At 40.9% G+C, this 20,127-nt stretch overlaps 1 protein-coding gene across 2 annotated transcripts in view; it reads right to left on the bottom strand.

The window, feature by feature from the left end:
* ANO6 (anoctamin 6) overlaps positions 1–20,127 on the bottom strand; it is a 230,339-nt gene that overhangs the window by 12,319 nt on the left and 197,893 nt on the right. For both annotated transcript variants that reach the window (XM_061129479.1, XM_061129487.1), the window contains 5 exons: positions 17,192–17,417; positions 15,972–16,141; positions 15,665–15,762; positions 9,192–9,322; positions 1,041–1,246 (listed from right to left, as the gene is read on the bottom strand). In XM_061129479.1, coding sequence (XP_060985462.1) covers positions 1,041–1,246; positions 9,192–9,322; positions 15,665–15,762; positions 15,972–16,141; positions 17,192–17,417 — 831 coding nt within the window. The remainder of the gene's footprint in view (positions 1–1,040; positions 1,247–9,191; positions 9,323–15,664; positions 15,763–15,971; positions 16,142–17,191; positions 17,418–20,127) is intronic.

Consider the following 20,127-nt stretch of genomic DNA (forward strand, 5'->3'; position numbering starts at 1 on the left):
GATGTGTTAAGGTCTGGGTGGACGCCCCTCAGCCAGGAGCCTGACCAACAGGCACTGCCAGACTCTCTTCTGTTTCTACAAGGGTTCGCGGGAAAAGGCAGGGGGACTCAGGCAAGTGGGACTTGATGAAGAAGTTAAAACTGGAATATTATTTTGTTAACCTGGGAATCCAATTGGCAGTGGAATAAGGGAGGAAATAACCTTGAGTGTCTGGATATTTCTGGGGAAGGAGATTCCCTGATGGGCTGGCATGGGAACTGCTCTGCTTGACAGCTCCCTGCCAACTGTGGGGGCAGCAGTAGGGAAGCAGACAGACGGTGCAGACTGGTCCATAATCAGAATAGATTGTAACAAGTGAGTTCTGTTCCCTCATCACTCAGACACGTGCAGGACCAAGATGTGAAGGTGCTTAGCTAATGACTAACACTGCAAAGACCAAGGGTGGGGCGAGGAGAAGAGCTGGGACCTGCCCTAAATCCACCTCCTTGAGGAACCTCTGTCCCATGACACAAGGAAGGTAAGGAATGATGGGGAATGCACAAAGTACATACGTCTTCTTCAAGTAGTTACTAGTTTAAATTGATAGTTTGGAATATACAGTAAAATATGGTGGAATGACTGTTCGTATTTTAGGATCTACAAACTCTAAATGGATAGATTTCTATTTCCATTATAAAAGCACTATTTGATAATTCCTTTTATAGTTATGTGAGGATTAAAAGAGTTAGTACTTACTGTTAATATTATTACCATGTTTCTATTGAATAAAACTAATAAATGAGCAACAAAAGCATAATAGTCACTATTCTTAGCAACTGCCTCTGTAAGAGGTCTTGTAAGTCACCAATAATAATTATAAACAAAATATATTAAAAAATAATAACAATTACAGTTACAGCAACTATGTTGTTTATGTGGATGAAAGTATTAGCATCTTCCTCCCACATTATGAAATACCAAACACTGGATTCCTTAGGAAGCAACACTAATGCAGTTTTGGACTTTTCAAGGTCTTTACCCTGCGAAGCCTATTTACTCACATTGGTCACCACAGCCAGAATTGCTATTCCTTGCATGATGGGCTGCCATGCTCCGATGTCCCGGGCTTTTTCAGGTACCATGCGTCTATACTGGGTAGTCAGTTTCCACGCGTCCACTCTTATTTCCAATATATTGTTCACCAGAGCCAACAGAGGGGCCAGTGGAAAAGAGGCCACAAATAAGGTGACGAACCCAAACTGAATAACTGTCAATGGAACGGACACACATCATGGAGTGGTGGATGGATGGAAGGACAACACACATTCCTTTACTCTTCTAAAGAGAAAGGCAAACAGTGAACTAAATCCCAAAGAGAAAAGACATTCATGGTAATAATAATGTCCAACAGTGAAAGAATCAAAACAAAACACAAATATAAAGTCTCTGGAAAGAAGTCTAAATATGTTTACTTCACAGATATACATAATAGGAATAACATATTTTAAAATCTTTAATCAACTACAATTACTTGCTGGCAATAAACTTGGGGCACTTTAAGTAAATTATTCATTCCCAGTGTAGAAATAATAGAATGTTGGGAGAGGATTTGTGATTTAGGATAAAAAAAAAAAGAAAGAAAGAAAAGCAATATTGTGGAAATATCTAAAGTTAAAAAGAAATAAGAAATGTACCTTTGGGAGAATGTTTAGAGAATGTTGGAGGAAATATATGGAAAATAGGTAAATGAGCAAGCTCCCCTGAGTCTGTGAATGCAAGGGCAGCACATTCTGAGAATTTGTGATACTCCTACAAATCATGGAAATGTATGCAATAAGTGTTTTAATAAGTCAAAATATAATCCTTCAGGAGCTTTTATTTTGATATTGTGGCAGTGTGTGTGGTCACAGTAAGTTAAAATTATGCTGGTGGCTTAGAGGTTCTTTTATCTTTGTCTGGAATCTATGTGGCTTTGCTATAGATGGGCAGCAGAGACTTGCGGGGTGGGGGGTGGGGGGGGCTGGACCACAGGGAGGGAGAAGTGAGCTGTGATAAGGCCAGGGATCTAACTGGCAGACCTTTGAAGTAAACTACCATAGATATTTGTAACTGAGACAGTGGATGAGAGAAAAATTTACAGCCCCTTTAGGACTACTGCTCAGCCAAGGGGCAGGGACCACTCTGGCCAAGAAGGGCAAGACTGTGGAGGTATAGCTGCGTAGGAGGAGCTGACATTTGCTTCTGATCTGAGAGGCCAGAATGTATTGCAGAAAAGCAGTAGGGGTTGGAAGGACTTGGCTGATCTACAGGCCAGAGTTGGTGACATCACAGAGCGTGGCACTGACAGTGATGTCAACATCCATGACTCACCCAACCCTAAAAGAACTCATCTGCCTCCAGGGGCCAGGCAAGTAACAGAAATGTGTGGCGTGGGTACAGTAACTGGCAAACTGGCAAGTGGATGTCCTAATGAAAGGTACCACATTGGAATGAGGGCCCCATGCTGCGAGGTCCCCTTAATACTCAAGAGAAGTCAGAAATTAGGACCTGATTAGCAATAAATCCAGTTAAAAATCCAATGGAGAAAAGACATAGTTAATAATGACAACAAAGGCACAGACTACTTAGAAATAAATTAGTGAGAAATGTTAAGATGGTTATGATAACTGACTTAAAAATAGAGAACAAGTAATGATGGATGAATGGTATGATACACCATACTCTTAATTGGGAAGATTCAAGTTTGGGGACATATTCGTTCTCCAAAAATAAAATTTAGAATTTGAATGCAAATTTAGTTAATAATTCCAAGTGGATTTAAGGAAGAAAAGCTCTTCAAAAAAAATGTATACAAGTACACAAGTAAAATAATGAGGAGGGATGTTTAAAGTAACAGTGTTAGGGATATTTCTGCAAAAAGACAAAATGGGACAGCTCTAAGAGATATTAACGTATATTATAATGCTATGGCAATTGAAACAATTCAGAACTAGTGCATTAATAGACAGTATGAATTAAATAGAATAAATTTCAAGAACAGATGGAGATACTCAAGGGATTTCAGTATATTATAAAAATGAGGTTTCAAATCAGTAGATTCAAGTATTGGAGTAATTAGCTAAACCATTAGAAGAGCTGGTATGGAGTCTTTGCTTTTGATATCAAAAGAAATTCCAGATGGATTAAACATTTTTAATTAAAAAAAGAAAGCAGAAAAAACCAAGATGGTTTAATCTCTTCTGATATTCAAGTGAGAAGAACTTTCTAAACAACTTTTGAAACCAAGAACAACCAAGGCCTATCAACGTAGCAAGGCAAAAAACATCCATTGTAAAAACAAAAATAACCCTCGCCTGAAACTTGCTATGATCCTGAATTGCTCTCTGATATGCTTTCTTTTTATTTATAAGTCACGTTTCTTGAAGAAGTCCCTACATTGATTATTTCTCTGCCATTCAAAGCTCTACATCTTCTGCGGCCCTCCCCCACGGCACTGAAACTCATCTTGCTCACTGTTGGTGCCTGCACATGCCAAAGCCAATGTACATTTTCAGTCCTTGTTTATTTGATTACTAGGCAGTTCTCTCCCACCCCAAGCAGCTTTTGACATGGCCAGATACTTTCTTCTCTGTGGAAAGTTTTTCTCTGTTGATTTTTGTTTACTTAAATAATTTTAAAAAACCAAGGTAGAAGTGTGTGTGTACATACATACACACACACACACACACACACACTTTACTTTTAACTGCTGGATAATTACTTTGCAATATTGTGATGGCTTTTCACCATACATCAACATGCATCGGCCACAGGTATACATCTGCCCCCTCCCTTTTGTACCCCTCCTCCCACCACACATATTTTTAAATACTGTCTAACTATAGTGCTTCTTATATTTTTCCCCATAGTCCTAGCAATTATGGGGACTTGAGCTCTTGTTTTTTTGCCTCCCTGTCCCTTTTCATTATGCTCCTTTCAGTCAATGTTCATATCCCTCTTAAGTAAGGTTATAGATGTCTCTTTGTTCACATATGTCTCTGCCAATTTTCTCCCAACTGTTCTGCTGTTCTTCTCTTTGTGGATTTCTTTCGCCTGCTCTTGCCCCCTTTCCCTAGGGCCTCCTCATCCATTCTCTGCTTGGCAGGCCTGAATCATCCCCATGGCCTCAGCAATAGCTTCTCTGAGCTCCTGACTGGTGAATCCAACTTAATAATGGACCTCACCTCTCTGATGTCTCATAGACACCTCACAGTCAAAATATCCAACTCAGAACCATTTCCTCAAAACCAGCTCCTCTCCTTGTATTCCATCCAGGAGACTTGTATTCAGTCTCCTGGAAGTTATCTCAACAATTCTATCCTCACCTGCCACACTAGTCATCTCTTTAACACCTATCAAATCTGTTTCCTTTACCTAAGACCATAGACTCCACTTAGGTGCTTTTGTCTGGTTACCTGGTGTGGACCCCTATATATCCTCTTCCCACCAAATATGGGCACCACCTAAAATATTATCTTTCATTCTGCTGTCAGAATAATTGGATCTTCTTCAATATACACATTATGCAATCTTCTTGCTTACGAATGTTCCAAAGTGTCCGTATTTCTTTAAGGATAAGTTCAGGTGTCCTGGCTAAGCACACCTGATATTTCTACCTATGGATCCTTTGTTCTAGCCATACCTCATTTACGTGCCGTTCTCTGAACTGGTCAAGCTGTTTCATGTCTTTGTACTTGTGACTGCATCCATCTCTCTGCATGAAATGTCCATTATCTCTATCACACTTTTGATAGCTACCTTCCAATCACCCTTCCAAAGTCTAATTTAATTATCACCGGTTCTAGGAAGTCTTGATCTGTGCTCACCTGCTTAGCAATCCACCAAGGACTCACTATCCCCTCGCTTGACCCTGGGAGGCCAGACACCAAGTTTTACTTGGCTTGGTATCCCCAGCAACTGCTACAGTGCTTGGCACAGCAGTTGCTCAATGTTTGTGAGATGGATGGATGGATGGATGGATGAATAAGTGATTAACAGATGAGAGGCCTACAAATCCTTCCCAACTGTCCAGCTGCCATTTTGGAATGTTCATCCTGCAAAGATGAGGAAGCATCAGTGCAGGTGGTAGGCAGAAACAGCGCAGAGACGGGGGAGTGGGGGAAGACAGGCCTGGTCCTGGAGAGCGTAGAGGATGCTTGGGTGGGTATAGCACTGTAGAGGCAAAGAAAGGAGTAGGTACATGGAGATGTTGAAGAACCAGTGATATTAATTACAGTAAATTAAAGGGAGAAAATAATACAGGAAGGTAAGATCAAGCGAACATGCAAGGATGGAAGAGGCAGTCCCAGAGACGAACAGAGCCCACTTCATCACTTCCCTGCACTTCATTTATTGCACCTGCACACTGGGAAGGTACCATTAAGTAATCAAGAGACTGGTGTTCACGCTGTATAGTGTTCTAAGTACAAAACAGTACCCTATGGCTTTTAGATTTTAAATCTGACAGACAATTATTTCTCCTTATGTCCTGTGCCTGAGTTCTCAGAAGTCAGGACCATATACTTAGGGAAGCAATTTTGGTTAACAACCCAGGATTACTCTAATAACCTCAAAGGATGGTGGGGAATTCACTACCAAAATAAAAGAATTTCACTCAAAAAAACACAGGCCATCCAGAAACTGGTGGGGGCTGCTGGGGCAATGCTACTATTCACTCAATTAGCAGTTGTATTTGTGTGTGTTGAACTCCAAGCTCAAGTCATTTAAATGAATATTCATGAGGGTCCAGGCAGCAGTGCTCCAAGCTGAGGACTGGAAGGTGCAGAGGCCTGAGTGCTACTTCCAACAGGCTTAGTCCAGTTCAGGAGAGACGCATGCACACAGCCACATACCATCAGGACACGAGTTAAGTGCTACTGATGCCCAGAGAAGAGAGTGGGGAATCTGTGCGGAAAGTTGAGGGCTCCTGCTGAGGCTCGGTAGGGATCCTTTCAGGTAGAAAAGAAGGGAAAAGTTCTTCCAGGCAGAGGGAAGTTCTAGTTCCCTTCATGGGGACCAGAGCCGGTAGCTGGTCACGAGTCCTAGCCAAGCAAGAGGGGACGCCTACACAGGATTGTCTGTCAGAAGATGGTCCCCTTCAGCAGCTAAGACACATAATTAAAAAGGTAGATGGTGCTACCATTAATGAGTAAACTGTGGGGATGAGTTCACCACCACAGGCGCTCTACGTTAACTTTAGCACAACAAAAATCATTCAAAAGGCATATGGAAATTCTATCTCCCATAAACCCAAAGAACGAAACACAGATTTCACTCTTGTTTCGAATACAGAATAACAGACTGCCTATGCTTGGAAACTGATTAATTTTCTAATTCATTAGGAATTATGTGAATAATAGGAAACCAATTTAATAAATCTAAAAAAAAATTGGGTGAGGGATAAATTAGTTGTTTGAGATTAGCAGATAAAAACTACTATATATAAAATAGATAAGTGACAAAGTCCTGCTGTATAGCACAGGGAACTATATTCAATATCCTGTAATAAATCATAATGGGAAGAAAAAAATTGAAAAATCTCTCTATAACCACTGTTATTTCATCCTGTCTTATGCAGGAGGGTGAGGCTGAATTATCTTTATTATTATCTTTTAATATAGTTTCCTGCATGAAAACAGCAAGACCTTGTTGTTTATTTTATATAAAGTAGTTCAGTTCAGCTCAGTTGCTCAGTAGTGTCCGACTCTTTGCGACCCCATGAATCGCAGCACACCAGGCCTCCCTGTCCATCACCAACTCCTGGAGTTTACTCAAACCCATGTCCATTGAGTCGGTGATGCTATCCAGCCATCTCATCCTCTGTCGTCCCCTTGTCCTCCTGCCCCCAATCCCTCCCAGCATCAGGGTCTTTTCCAATGAGTCAACTCTTCGCATGAGGTGGCCAAAGTACTGGAGGCATCAGTGCCTTCAATGAACACCCAGGACTGATCTCCTTTAGGATGGACTAGCTGGATTTCCTTGCAGTCCAAGGGACTCTCAAGAGTCTTCTCCAACACCACAGTTCAAAAGCATCTATTCTTTGGCGCTCAGCTTTCTTCACAGTCCAACTCTCACATCCATACATGACCAATGGAAAAACCATAGCCCTGACCAGACGGACCTTTGTTGGCAAAGTAATGTCTCTGCTTTTTAATATGCTATCTAGGTTGGTCATAACTTTCCTTCCAAGGAGTAAGCGTCTTTTAATTTCATGGCTGCAATTACCATCTGCAGTGATTCTGGAGCCCCCAAAAATAAAGTCTGACACTGTTTCCACTGTATCCCCATCTATTTACCATGAGGTGATGGGACCAGATGCCATGATCTTAGTTTTCTGAATGTTAAGCTTTAAGCCAACTTTTTCACTCTCCTCTTTCACTTTCATCAAGAGGCTTTTTATTTCCTGTTCACTTTCTGCTATCAGGGTGGTGTTATCTGCATATCTGAGGTTATTGATATTTCTCCCGGCAATCCTGATTCCACCTTGTGCTTCTTCCAGCCCAGCGTTTCTTGTATCTGTTAATCCAAACTCCTAATTTATCCCTTTCCTCCTCTGGTAACCATAAGCTTGTTTTCTATGTCTGTGAGTCTGTTTCTGTTTTGTAAATAAGTTCACTGTATCATCTTTTTAGATTTCACAGATAAGTGATATATGATATTTGCCTTTCTCTGACTTACTTCACTTGGAATGATAATCTCTAGGTCCATCCATGAGAGGCTAAGTTATTTAGCTGGTAATTATTTTAATGAGACTATGAAATTCTAAAAGTCCTATCAATTTCTCCCCAAAGCATGACCATATAACTTTTGCTTCCTATACCATTTATTTGACTACAGAAAAATAATTTTTTTCCAAGTTTTTTTTGTGTTAAAATAACAAATGGTATTCTGCCCCATAATATTGTTGTTATTAATGCTGAAAATGGCTCCAGTAAGAAATATTTACAATTATGACTCATTTTGGAATACAGATAATTGTCTTGTAGTCCTTTTGAAAATAAACAGAATAAAGATAGCTTCTACATTATGGACTGCAGCTACACCCTTAAGTGAACCTGGTCATGAAAAATAACAAAAGCAGAAATGAAATTCAAATCAGACTTCTTGCTCCAAAGCACTGTTGACTGAAGAAACTACAAGAGGAACCATTCAGAAGCAGATGCATTTCCACATATAGTGTATATTTTTAAAAGCAATTATTTTATATATAGAATGTGACTTAATAAAAACCTCCCTCTATCTGCAGACGTATAAAGGAACCACAAAGGGGTGTCTCTGCAAACACACAAACCTGCATGCATAAATGCAAAACCTGTCAAAATCCTTTCCTGTTTTCCTAAGCTTAAAAAACTGTAATTCAATGCAATGGTGAGCTGAAAGGGCACAGACACAAAACATGTCCATTGTTAGCCTTCTATTAGATAAAAGTGTGTCATGCATAATAGAAAAGATGGTGTTTCCAATGGAAATCTATTTTGAGATGCATTCATTTAAAGGCAACCAACAGCTCAAAATCAAGTTCAAGTGAAGAGAAAGAGAGCCCAAGCAAATACTACAGAAACGGACAAAGACATACAAGAAGGAGGGAGCCTGTACTAAATCTTAATTCCAGACCAGCAAAACAGTTTCAAATTCAAGCCAGTGATTTGCCATGAGGTCACTCAAGGAATTAGGCAGAAACCACCAACCAGAAGCAACAGATACAATGTCAAAGGCAAGTGTGAGATGTGGAGGGGGTTGGGGGGACCCTGTGATCCTTGTACCCATGGACTTCTTGCACAGGCTTGCTCACACGAGTCTGTTCAGAAGAAATCAGCCAACAGCTGTGCTGCATGGACTCCAGCCAGGGCTGAGTCACGTCTAATAATAGCTCTGAGTTCATCCTTAGACAACATGGTAAGAATCCTATGAGAATTAATGGTGAAGATGTACCTCGATGAGTATTCCATTTCACTGCTGTGTAATAAATTTTCAGCTTTGTATAACACAAATATTGACAAAGATACACACAGTCACCATATTTGAAAGCCTGACTGTATAATTTTATCTAGTAGAGAAAAATGGACTCCATTTCAGTAGGCTAGAGAATAATTTGGCTCTATAATCGATGCTTTGGGGATCCAAAGCAGGTTCCAATATATTTCAAGCAACCCAAAATTTCACTAGTGACTTACTCATTTCAAGATATTCATAAAATAATCCCAGTTTGCCCATGGGCTGCAGGTGGTAGTCTTGTTCCCATCGTGGGGTTATCTTTTCTGCTCCTGAAACGGTGTTACATCGTCCAAACACGTTCATGACCCAGCTGCCAAAAAGATCAAATTATCAGTCAGAATACTATCAGACCAACAGCATAAAAGTATTACTGATATTTTGAGCTGAACACATCATCTTTCCAAGAATTCAATTTCTTGTTTTCATGCTAAATTTATTTTTATTTCTGCCTCTCTATCCCAAAATATTTTCAATAATAATATTGACTACATACCTGGTTTTATCACAAGTGTAACTATGATTTGTTCTCCTACCTCCTATTCATGTGGGCATTTTAGTTTTTTAAAAATACTTTCCCTCATTTGATTAACTTTAGCTGCCCCCCACCCCCACCCCCACCATTTTCCTGCTCTTATCCAAAGTGATCTTTCCAGCCTGAAAATTGCCACAGAAAATAAACAAAGCATAGAGGCCAGTGTGTATGTGTGCTAAGTCACTTCCGACTCTGGGCCTGACAAGAGTACTGGAGTGGGTTGCCGTGCCCTCCTCCAGGGGATCTTCCTGATCCAGGGATCAAACCTGCGTCTCTTGTGTAGCAGGAGGATTATTACCTGCTAAGCCATCCGGGAAGTCTGGAGGCCCATGTGGTCGGGGGCAAAGAGAAAAGTAAGTCTGTTGATTGTGGGGGTTGTGAGCCTAAGAGACCACAGTGAGGATTTGGGCATTTTTTTACACTGAAGGAAGCGGGGAATCATTGAGGGCAACTGTGCAGAAAGCTGACATACTTTGACTTTGGATAGTAAGATCCAAGGCCCTATTTTCATCCGAACAAATTAAAGACCAAAGCTGTGACATGTTTCCTCCAAGTCAGAGCAGAGCTCGGAGGAATCCTGGCCTCCACTGGTGGCCCAGAGCTCTGCCCCCGGTGCTGGAAGCTGCCCCGCAGAGCAGTCCTGTGTCTCCTCTTGGGTTATGTGTTTTTCTTTCTCAGAAGATTCTGGGCCAGCTGAATGCCCCCCACCCCACCCCTTTTTCAATTTCTCTTGAAAAGAAACTGGAAACAGTTGGCGTTGAAACAAGGTGTGCATCTCTAGCGTGTAGGGCTGTGGTCCCCTGAAGTAACAGCTGACTTGTGGTTTGCTTGTCGAGTTCATCAGAAGATGCACCGCAACAGCAAATAACGCAGCATCTGGTTAAGCTCTGGCTGATTACACAGCACATTTATAAGGATTTCACTGTAAAGACCACTGCTTGTGTTGCACCTGAACACCTGTATGTACGCATCCACCCACCCAGAGTGCAAGGTGTGAATTACAAATAGCTGACCAGGCTGGGTTTCCCACTGCTCCTCATCTCAGTGTTAACTGCTCACTGACACTTCCCCAGGCTTGCTAAGGGGAGATTTCTCTACGAGCAATGGTGCCCTTGGCTTCACCATCTTTCCCCATGTCTTTCTTCTTTGACATTAGGGGAAGAGCAGGAGGCTGTGGAAGTGGAGAGGGGATATGGGTTCAGACATATCCCCGGATCTGAATCCAAACTTCATCTTTTATTCGTTATAACTTTAGTCAAGTTTACATAAAATGGGGTGATAAAACCTACACTGCCCAGGGTGGTTGTCAGGATGAAATGACTCAGAACAGATGAGGATTTAGCAAACTTCCTAACCCCCTGTGGGAGATTTTCTTTTGACAAACAGAGGCTAATTGGCTGAGGCCAACAGTAAATGAGGGCTAAGTTACTTAGACTCTTGGCTCGCATCTCACTTCAGCACTTACAAGAATGACCTGGAGCCCTTGTTGCTGGTGTTACTTCGGAGGCCACAACCCGGAGCTCTGTAATCAGTCAAGTCTGAGGTTTGGCCGGGAATGCACCGTTCTTCAGACATTCCACGGGCCCCTTGTGGTACACGTGGCAACGAAGACCACACACATCCAGCTCCCTTCGTGACACCCAAACTCAAGATCACTGGGTTCTATTGGTTTAGGTTTTGCCTGCCCTCACACTTTTAGCCTCAGCCTCTCACGAGATCCTCTCCAGGCTCCAGAGAAACAGGTCTTTCATGGTCAGGGACCCAAATCCATCATGACTTGGATTCAGGATGAAACTTCTGTCCTGGCAGCCACTTGCATGACTAACTCATCTGGCGCTTGTTCCTTGTACTGTACGGCCTCCCACCACCAATCATGCTAGGTCAACTCAGAAGTCCTGACTAGCTGGCTTTTCTGGGCTTCACACTCTGAGCCTCTTGTTCAGTCTGAGTTGAATCACTCATCTGTAGCAGGAAATCTTGGTTTCAAGTCCATCTGTTATTGTTTGTGGTCTTTTGGGTTTTTCTATTGGTTTATGTGTCTAGTATAAGAATATCAATTTAATTGCCCATGAGAATCGCCTATAAAACTTTTAAAAAGTATAGACACACTGGATACTTCTTCCCCTGGTCAAGGCTGGGGAAAAAGATTCGTCCTCTAAGCATGGGTTACAAAGTAATTTTCTTAGGAATGGACCATGCATATTAGTCTAACACTATCATAAAAAATTGTCCTTTATTGAGTATTTACTACATGTAAACTGTGGTGTGAAACACTTTACACCTCATTTTGTCTTTGTCTCTTTATTACCACATTTTATCCATATACTATAGATCATGGTAATTTTGCTAATTTTGAATACAAGCATCCTTCACTATCTGAATCTATTTTACTCTGAGTTTACTGTTCCTGGATTTTAAGACTGAGTGTGTAGAGTGAAGAATACCTGTACTTAGGATTCTCTCATTGTATGTCTCTGATTCATTCTCTAGTCAAATTATATCTTGATAAGAGGTATTTCCTCTTGTAAAAAGTCTGCTTTTTCTTATTATCTAAATAGTGAATGTTCACTGTGGAAAATATAGAAAACAAATAAAAGAAGAGAATTACAGCCATCCACTATCTAAACACCAAAGGACAATGCTAAGGCATTTTGGATGTTTAACTCTGTGTTTTTTCGTTTTTTTTTTTTTTAACATTTTATCATAAAATTTCTTCAGAGTGAGCAGCTTAATGCAGGAACTGTACTAGTTTTTTGTCAAGTGCAGAATAAAATTCCCAGGAATGTCCAATTATCAAAAAAGAAAGTGAGGTTGGGAACGCCAAAGGGCTCTAGGCTTTTTCTCTGGGTCCAATGAACAATTCCAACAATTCCACATACTGATGCATGTGCTAGAGAGATCTCCCCAACCCCCTAAAGGAAGCCTAGATCACAGCTTCACACGGCCTTCATCTGCTCTGTGAACCCTAGGCAAGGACCCCAAGTGGAGCTGAGGGTGGAAGCAGGTGAGTTTATGGTGACATTCATTTCACAGGTCACTCAAACAGTAAAAAATCTGCCTGCAATGCAGGAGACACAGAAGAGATGTGGGTTCGATCCCTGGGTAGGGAAGATCCCCTGGAGGAGGGCATGGCAACCCACTCCAGTATTCTTGCTTAGAGAATCCCCATGGACAGAGGAGCCTGGCGGGCTGCAGCACATGGGGTTGCAAAGAGTTGGCCATGACTAAGCAACTAAGTATGCGTGCTCCTTTTGACATATTTAAATGGTGTGAAAATAGCCACTAACTTTTCCACGTTTTCTTTCCCCTTTCTATGTGTTTTTGGAATAGGTGTAGTTCTGATAGCAAAAGTAACTGATATATCTCTGTTATGTTAGAATGTTGTATGAAAAAGGAAGGAAGGAAACTGGCGCCTATATAAAGAGCAGAAGCTACTCTCTAAATTGCCTAATTTTTTTAAAAACTAATTTATTTATTTGGCTATGCTTGGTATTAGCTGCAGCACATGGGATCTTTGATCTTCATTGTGTCATTCAGGACCTTTAGTGGCAGCACGTGGGATTTAGTTCCCTGACTAAGGATCAAACCCTGACCCCCTATATGGGAAGCATGGAATCTTAGCCACTGGACCACCAGGGAAGTCCCTAACTTACCTAACATTCAGCACTCCCAGTTTTCAAAGAAAGGAAACATAATTCAAAATACCCTACCTAAATATTCTAGGTGAGTAATAAAAATACCTGAAGGCAAAGTTCAGCTCACAAGAATTTACAACAATGTGCTTCCTTGAAGTGAAGGTATAAACAAACCACTGATACTATAATGTACCCTTTATTTTTAACTATTTCACATGAATAAGTTTCATTTTGTATGAATTTCTCTGTACCGGTTTAGGAAATATACTCTTCTCCTTGATTGTTTAAATCAGAAAGTAGCTCACTGATGAGTTATTCACAAACACTCAGTATTAGGTAACTAACCTATTTCCTTCAGAAAATGCTTTATTTTTTTTTTTTGGTAATCTGAGTTAAGCTTTTCCTCTATTTAATACATTCATTTTCATAGGGAAACACAGTATTATTTGCACACGACCTACTTTTACTCATCTGGAAAAAATCTAACTATGAGCCCAAGGTAAGTGTTGTCTATGCACAGCAGGGCAAAAAAAGTATTCATTTCACAGCTAAGATCAGAATCTGTTTTTGAGGGAGATGGTTGGAACTGGAGAAAAGAGGATGTCCTTATTTACAGACAGACCCTGATAATTCACACTGAAGATAGAAGATAAAAGCTCCAGTGAAGAAATGTGGAAGGACATGCTGAAACCCAAAAGGTTTTTCTCTACAAAAACAGAAAAGAAAAAAAAAAAAAAAAAGACAAGAAATTAACTGCTGTACAAAGAGAATAAACAGAAACTTGGTAATGAGGGAGAGAGAAGAAAGGTTAGGAGAGGGAGAAGAAAGGATGAGAAGGAAGCTGGGTGTGGTGGCGGGAAGACAAGGCAGGATGCTAGTATTCTGGAGCCTACAGAGAAGGCTGATAAGAAACAACAAGATTCTCAGTAGTACAGTGGGATGAAAGACTAAAGAGATGGAGTTCTGCATTTCGAGATTGAAGTTGCCTAAGTTTCTCCTCCATGCCCCAAACATCAATAAGACCTGCTTGTGTGAGTGGTTTCAGAGGATGTTGAGAAGGTTGCATTCGACATTCAGGCTGGTAGGAGCAGAGTACCGGTGTGGGAGCGAGACAAGAGAGGGATCAACAGTTTTGTGACAACAGAAACTCAGAGCCAGAAATCATCTAGTGTGGCAGGCAGGAAAATATTCTTCCCAAAGATGTCCACATCCTAATCCCCAGAACATATGAACATTATGGGTGCAGATGCACGTAAGGGTGCTAATCAGCTGACTCTATGAGAGACAAGACTTGATTATCCAGGTGGGCCCAGTATACTCAAGGGTCATTAAAAGTGGAAGATGGAGGCAGAAGAGAAGGTAGAGAGGGATGTGGGAGGACGATGTAACCACAGAAGAGTCAGAGACAGGCAACCTTGCTGGCTGTGAGATGTAGAAAAGAGGTCACAGGTCAAAGGATGCAAGTGGCCTCTAGGAGCTAGAAAAGGCAAAGATACAGATTACCCTAGAGCCTGGAGGAAACAACCCTGCCAGCACCTTGATGTTAGCCCAGTGAGACCTCTGCAGGCTTCTGAGTTTCAGGACCCACAGGATATTAATATTCAATTTGTTATTTTGTGGGGCTCCCTCCACCCCATTTTCTTCCAATAACCATTAACTGTGGGGATATTTGGTAAAGCAGCAATAGAATACTAAGACAATAAGCTGAAACATGCAGAAATTGCAGATGGCATTGGACTTGTCCACTCTGATACGGGATTGGGTTTCATTGAAAAAGACAGAGTGACCTTAGCTAACACCTGTTCTCATTTCCAGGAAAAGAACTGTAAGTCAAAACCTTTGTAGTTATTTTCGACAACTGTCTCCTAACCTGCTACATAGCCTGGTGCTTTAGGACCATAAGTGAACCTCTGTTCTTAAAAGCACATGGATTTGGAGCCATGGGGTTTTACATTTGAACCCACAGTAGCCTCTAATTGGCTATGTGAACTTGGGCAAATCATTTAACCTCATTAAGACATGGATTCTTCATCTGCAAAAGGGAAATAAAAATAAGGATTGTTTAGATGATTAAATGAGAGAGTATATAAAGCACTTAATACACTGACTGGCACATACTTAGAACTCAACAAATTACTATTACTGATTTTTAAATGCATGTATAAAAGGTGGAGAAAGTTGTAACAAGCTGTGAAAAAACTTAGTCTGAAGTTCCAACAAGGGCCATCTCTCAGAGGGCAATATGACCCATCGGCCTCCAAGGATGGGCTAATAGGCAGAAACTATAGCAGATGGGGATTTACGTTTAATAGAAAGGTTTTAAAATATCATTATTAAGCACTGGATACATGCACATTGTTGGCTGGATAATAAGCAGAGAGTCTACTTCACATTAGAGGTGGGCGTGCAGCAATGGGGAAATGCGGGGAAGTGAGTGTGATGGGTGGGCCGTTCTATCCTCAAGATTATTCAACTCAGTACTCACGGAAGTAACACCTCTTGTATGTTATTCCAGATTGCTTTTCCTCCCATGATGATTATCAGCTGCGTTGTCAGTTCAAAGAGACACCCACCAGGGTCACACTGAAATATTAAAAAGTCCCATTTAAATTTTAGATGGATCTAACATGAAAAAGTCAGTAATTTTATTTTTTTTCTGAAATTCTAGTTAAGGCTAAAAAAAGTGTAAGGAATATACAATGAAAATGTAAGGAGTATACTTTTTATTGGGCAACTAAGAGAAAACATGCAACAGCTTAAATTGCCAAGAGAATGTAACTCTATATTCACACCTCTTCATTTCTGTATTTTCCCAGCCAATAAACTGGATCTCCTGGATAACCCACAAATTTGCCCTTAAAGAATGCGATGTAGAAACACGAAGAGTAGTAGTTGACAAACTGGAATAAGAACATCTTCATGGTTAAGCTGTTCTCATAATCAGTCTGGGTCCTTGGGAGTTCTGTAGTTAAAAGAAATGTTAAGATTTAAAAATTGCTAACAGCTTTGAGACCCTAATCAAAGTCATACTGATACATGAGTTAACATGATAAAAAAAAAAAATACAATTTAGTTTCCATTTCAGCTGTTCTCAATTTCTTAATGTAGCTACAATGTTAATTTCAAGTTTACACATTGTTGAGTTTCTCCCCTAGGAGAAACAATATCCCAAAAGTATCCCAAAACAGCAGAAAAGTAGTCAACTGTTCCTTAAAATTTATAACCACAATGATGTCAAATAGGCAAGAACTATCCTCTTTCAATGTAAGTCAGAAAATTAATGTTCAACAGTATGCTAAATGATATTCTCTTGTCTTCCTGAACTGCAAAAAGGTAGGTCTGTTGGAAAGGGAAACTTTGCTAGAAGCATTTGGGGGAAGACAAAATGGGTTATCTTTCGAGTTTAGAATTTAAATCAGTCTTATCATTTTCAGAAGATGACCACTGAACATAACATTTTGGAGAATGACCCAGCCACATGCAGTGTGTAGGAAGCACTTAACTCTGGCTACTAAGCAGCTGCCTGGGATGCAAGCCAGAAAGAAGAAACATTTACAACAATTGCCAGAGCTGATGAGAGTGGAGCTATATTAATATGAACAGCGTGGGGGGAAGACGCATAACAATCTAATGGTTTGTCCTCTCGGCAATGCAGGAGCAGATTTACCACTGGCATCATGACCCTCTTCCACTTATTTGCAATAAAGAGACTATTTACTTTCAACAATAGGGTACATAATATAATGTAATTGAAAATATTATTCAGCACTGATCTGTTTACACAGAGCTTGGACATCATAATGACTGTCTTTGCTTTGTCCCTTTTACTAATGCAAACCTGGAGATAATTCATTTCTTGGACAGGCTGGAGAAAATATGTTTACACTTGAAATTTTCTAAAAATTGTAACATACTGAAATTAGAATGCCTAAAATATACAGTCCCTGTTTTTACTTGGTTCTAAAAATGTCTTAGAAAAGACTCATGTTATAGATATATAGCAGGACCTTACCAAAGTTAGTAATCATGATTGCCACTTTCTCATATATAGTGTTCAGAATCATGATGATGATAAAGCTGATGAGGGAAGCAGTGATGGATGTGGCCATCTGTGGAGTTACATACTTCTGGATTGGGTCTGTTCCATTAGAGATCTTGCGAAGGTTTACAGAAAATATAACAAACACTGAGAGCCTGTAGACGATGATCCCAATAACGGAAGCAATGATCAACAGGATCTGAAAACACAATATATTAACACAGCAGTGTGAGACTCATCAATAATTATAGTTTTACACTTAAAAACCGGCCCCATGCTGAAATGGACAATGTGCGTTGCAAAGTGGTGTAAATCTCACGTAAGTGTCACAAGAGGGGTGAAAATCAGACATGTTACATTTCAAAGAAAGCAGAAGGAATGATAGTAGTCAAACGAACTGGTGCACCCACTAATGGAAGATGCTAACAGCAAGAGCCACTATGAGCAGGGAAGGAGGGGTCTGTGGGAATTCTGTACTTTCTGTGACTTTTTCTGTAAACCCGAAACAGCTCTAAAAAAGAAGCCCTAATAAAAAGAGAGAAATAGAGAATCTTTACAGCATCTTCAAAATGGAGTACCTGGTAGCATGTTCTGGTAGAAGAAAAAAATCTGTGATCACAGAACCAGTGAAAATATCCCTTCTAGGTATGGAATTACTTAGGTTATAAAGGAGCGTTCTTTGTTTAGTTGTAGTCCATGGCAACCCACTCCAGTATTCTTGCCTGGAGAATCCCCATCAACAGAGGAGCCTGGCGGGCTGCAGTCCATGGGGTCGCAAACAGCCAGAGCTATGCAGTGGCTAAGTACAGCACAGCATAGTCCATGAAAAGGATACGTTTCCTTTCAACAGAGAACCTCTCCCTGACTCCAGGGGGTGGGTGAGCAGGTGCTGGCTGCTGCCTTCACTCCCACAGCTGAGGAGACCCCGAGGAGAACCAGCGAGGCTGCAGAGGTGCCCCGAGGTCACTGCCAGAAACTGCAGCAGGCAGCTCTCTGCTGGCAGACGCTTCACACGCGTTTTACACTTGGATCTTGAGATCGTGAACCGGCAGTTATTCATACCTGCACCTGCACAAGATTCATTTCCCCAATCCATTGTCATTTTGACTGCACAGACCCAAGATCAGCGGGGGTGTCAAACACAACAGACACTTCCTAGTGAGGTGGGTTTTCTCTGGCCACTGAACGGGGCACGCGGAAGGCCCCATTTTTAAACTGCATTCCCTTTATCTACCTTCTTGGACACATTCCAGAAGCATGTATTCAGTGTCTCTGATGGCCTGTGATGACTGCCATGAGAGAGAAGAGCTACAGTGAACGTGAATTTCAGGGCCAAGCAAGTCATGTCATGTTGCTTATCGTCACAGAGGGAAGCTGGTTTCTACCAGTCGGGGGCAGGAAAGGGAGCAATCACAAGCCTGGCTGCACTCCAGAGTTCGAATCCCAGCTCCTCCACCTCGTGCAGATTACTTAGCCTTTGGAGCATTCAATTGCCTCACCCGTATAATGGGGGGATAATAACAGCAACGCATCTATAGAATTACTGTGAGGCTTCAATGAGTTACTATAGGTAAAAACAGAGCATTAAGCCCAGGCACATGAAAAGCACAATCTAAATTTTAGCTATAATTAATGGTGCCCCAAAGTGTTAAAAAGATGTCCTGACTTTTGAAGCCATCAGTTTGTGGATGAAGCATTATACTTTCTCCTCTCATCTCTTTCATAATCTCCTTTTCTTCATAGTTAAGGCTTCACACTTGTGAAAGGAAATAATATTCTATGTGTACGTGTGAAAATTAGTTAAAGCTGAGAGAGATGTATTAGAGAAAGGATATCAAGTCTTCGTCTCTCAGCACAACACATACAGGCCATTGAAATAGTTGTTTTAAGTCTGCTAGTAATTTTTAAAATTCAGTAATCATTTAATAGTTGAGATTCCTTAAATGCTTACTATTGCTTCAGCATCCACATATTTTTAAAAAATCCTCACAACTGTCCTGTGAGGTAGGTAGTAATGTATTTCTTTTTACAGATGAAGAAAGAGCCACAAAGAGATGAAGCAATATGCCCCCAATTAAGCAACTAGTGAGAGAACTGAGATTCTCAGAGTCCAAGAAACAGGAAATTCTATATGGCACTGCCTCCTACATGGTTGGATTCTAATTCATTTCAGAACTTTTAAAAACTTGACATGTTTCCATTTTTCTTCAGAGCACTTAATGGGTTCAATACTTCTTAAAGAGACAGGGAAACTTTTCATCCTCCTTCCTCCAGTTTCTTACATTTCATTTTTTCTGATCATGACTTTAATGTATGTTTTTAGAGCAAATTGGAAAGTACCCTGATTGGGGACACTGGTTGCTTCTGCTGCCCGGGATCTGTTCCCTGTCTTAGAAGAGTACCTAGTTTTGTTTTAGGGTAAATAACCTCCTCTCTATTTTTATTCTAGTGGTTTAGGCTCTATTGCCCACCCTCCGTGGGCTCCAGATGTAGATCCCAATTGGTTTGAGACAAGTAAGTGTCTCATCTTATTGGCTCAGCACCTGATTCAAGGATTGGCAAATAACCTACTAAGAGCCACCGAGATGTGAGGAGATAGTGCTAGTGCCCACATGATAGATGAGCTTCCTCTGTCAACAGGGGAAACTGATAAGCAGACCTTTCTTCGCTTGGATGTGATGTGAGATCTGGAAAGCTGCAGCCATCTTGTGCCCATGAGGGATGCCTAGAAGCTCTACACTGGGAGGCCACTGGACCCACAGTGAAGTCAGAACAAAACCAGCCTTGACATCATCTGGGCTACAATATCTGTTCTTGACTGAAGTCATACCTCAGACATGAGATTTTTCAGTTGTAAGAACCAAGAAATCTCACCCGTTCCCACTTTGATTATTGCTTAAATCAACTGG

This window comes from Dama dama, chromosome 3 (assembly GCF_033118175.1).
Source record: "Dama dama isolate Ldn47 chromosome 3, ASM3311817v1, whole genome shotgun sequence".
Classification (NCBI taxonomy): Eukaryota; Metazoa; Chordata; class Mammalia; order Artiodactyla; family Cervidae; genus Dama; species Dama dama.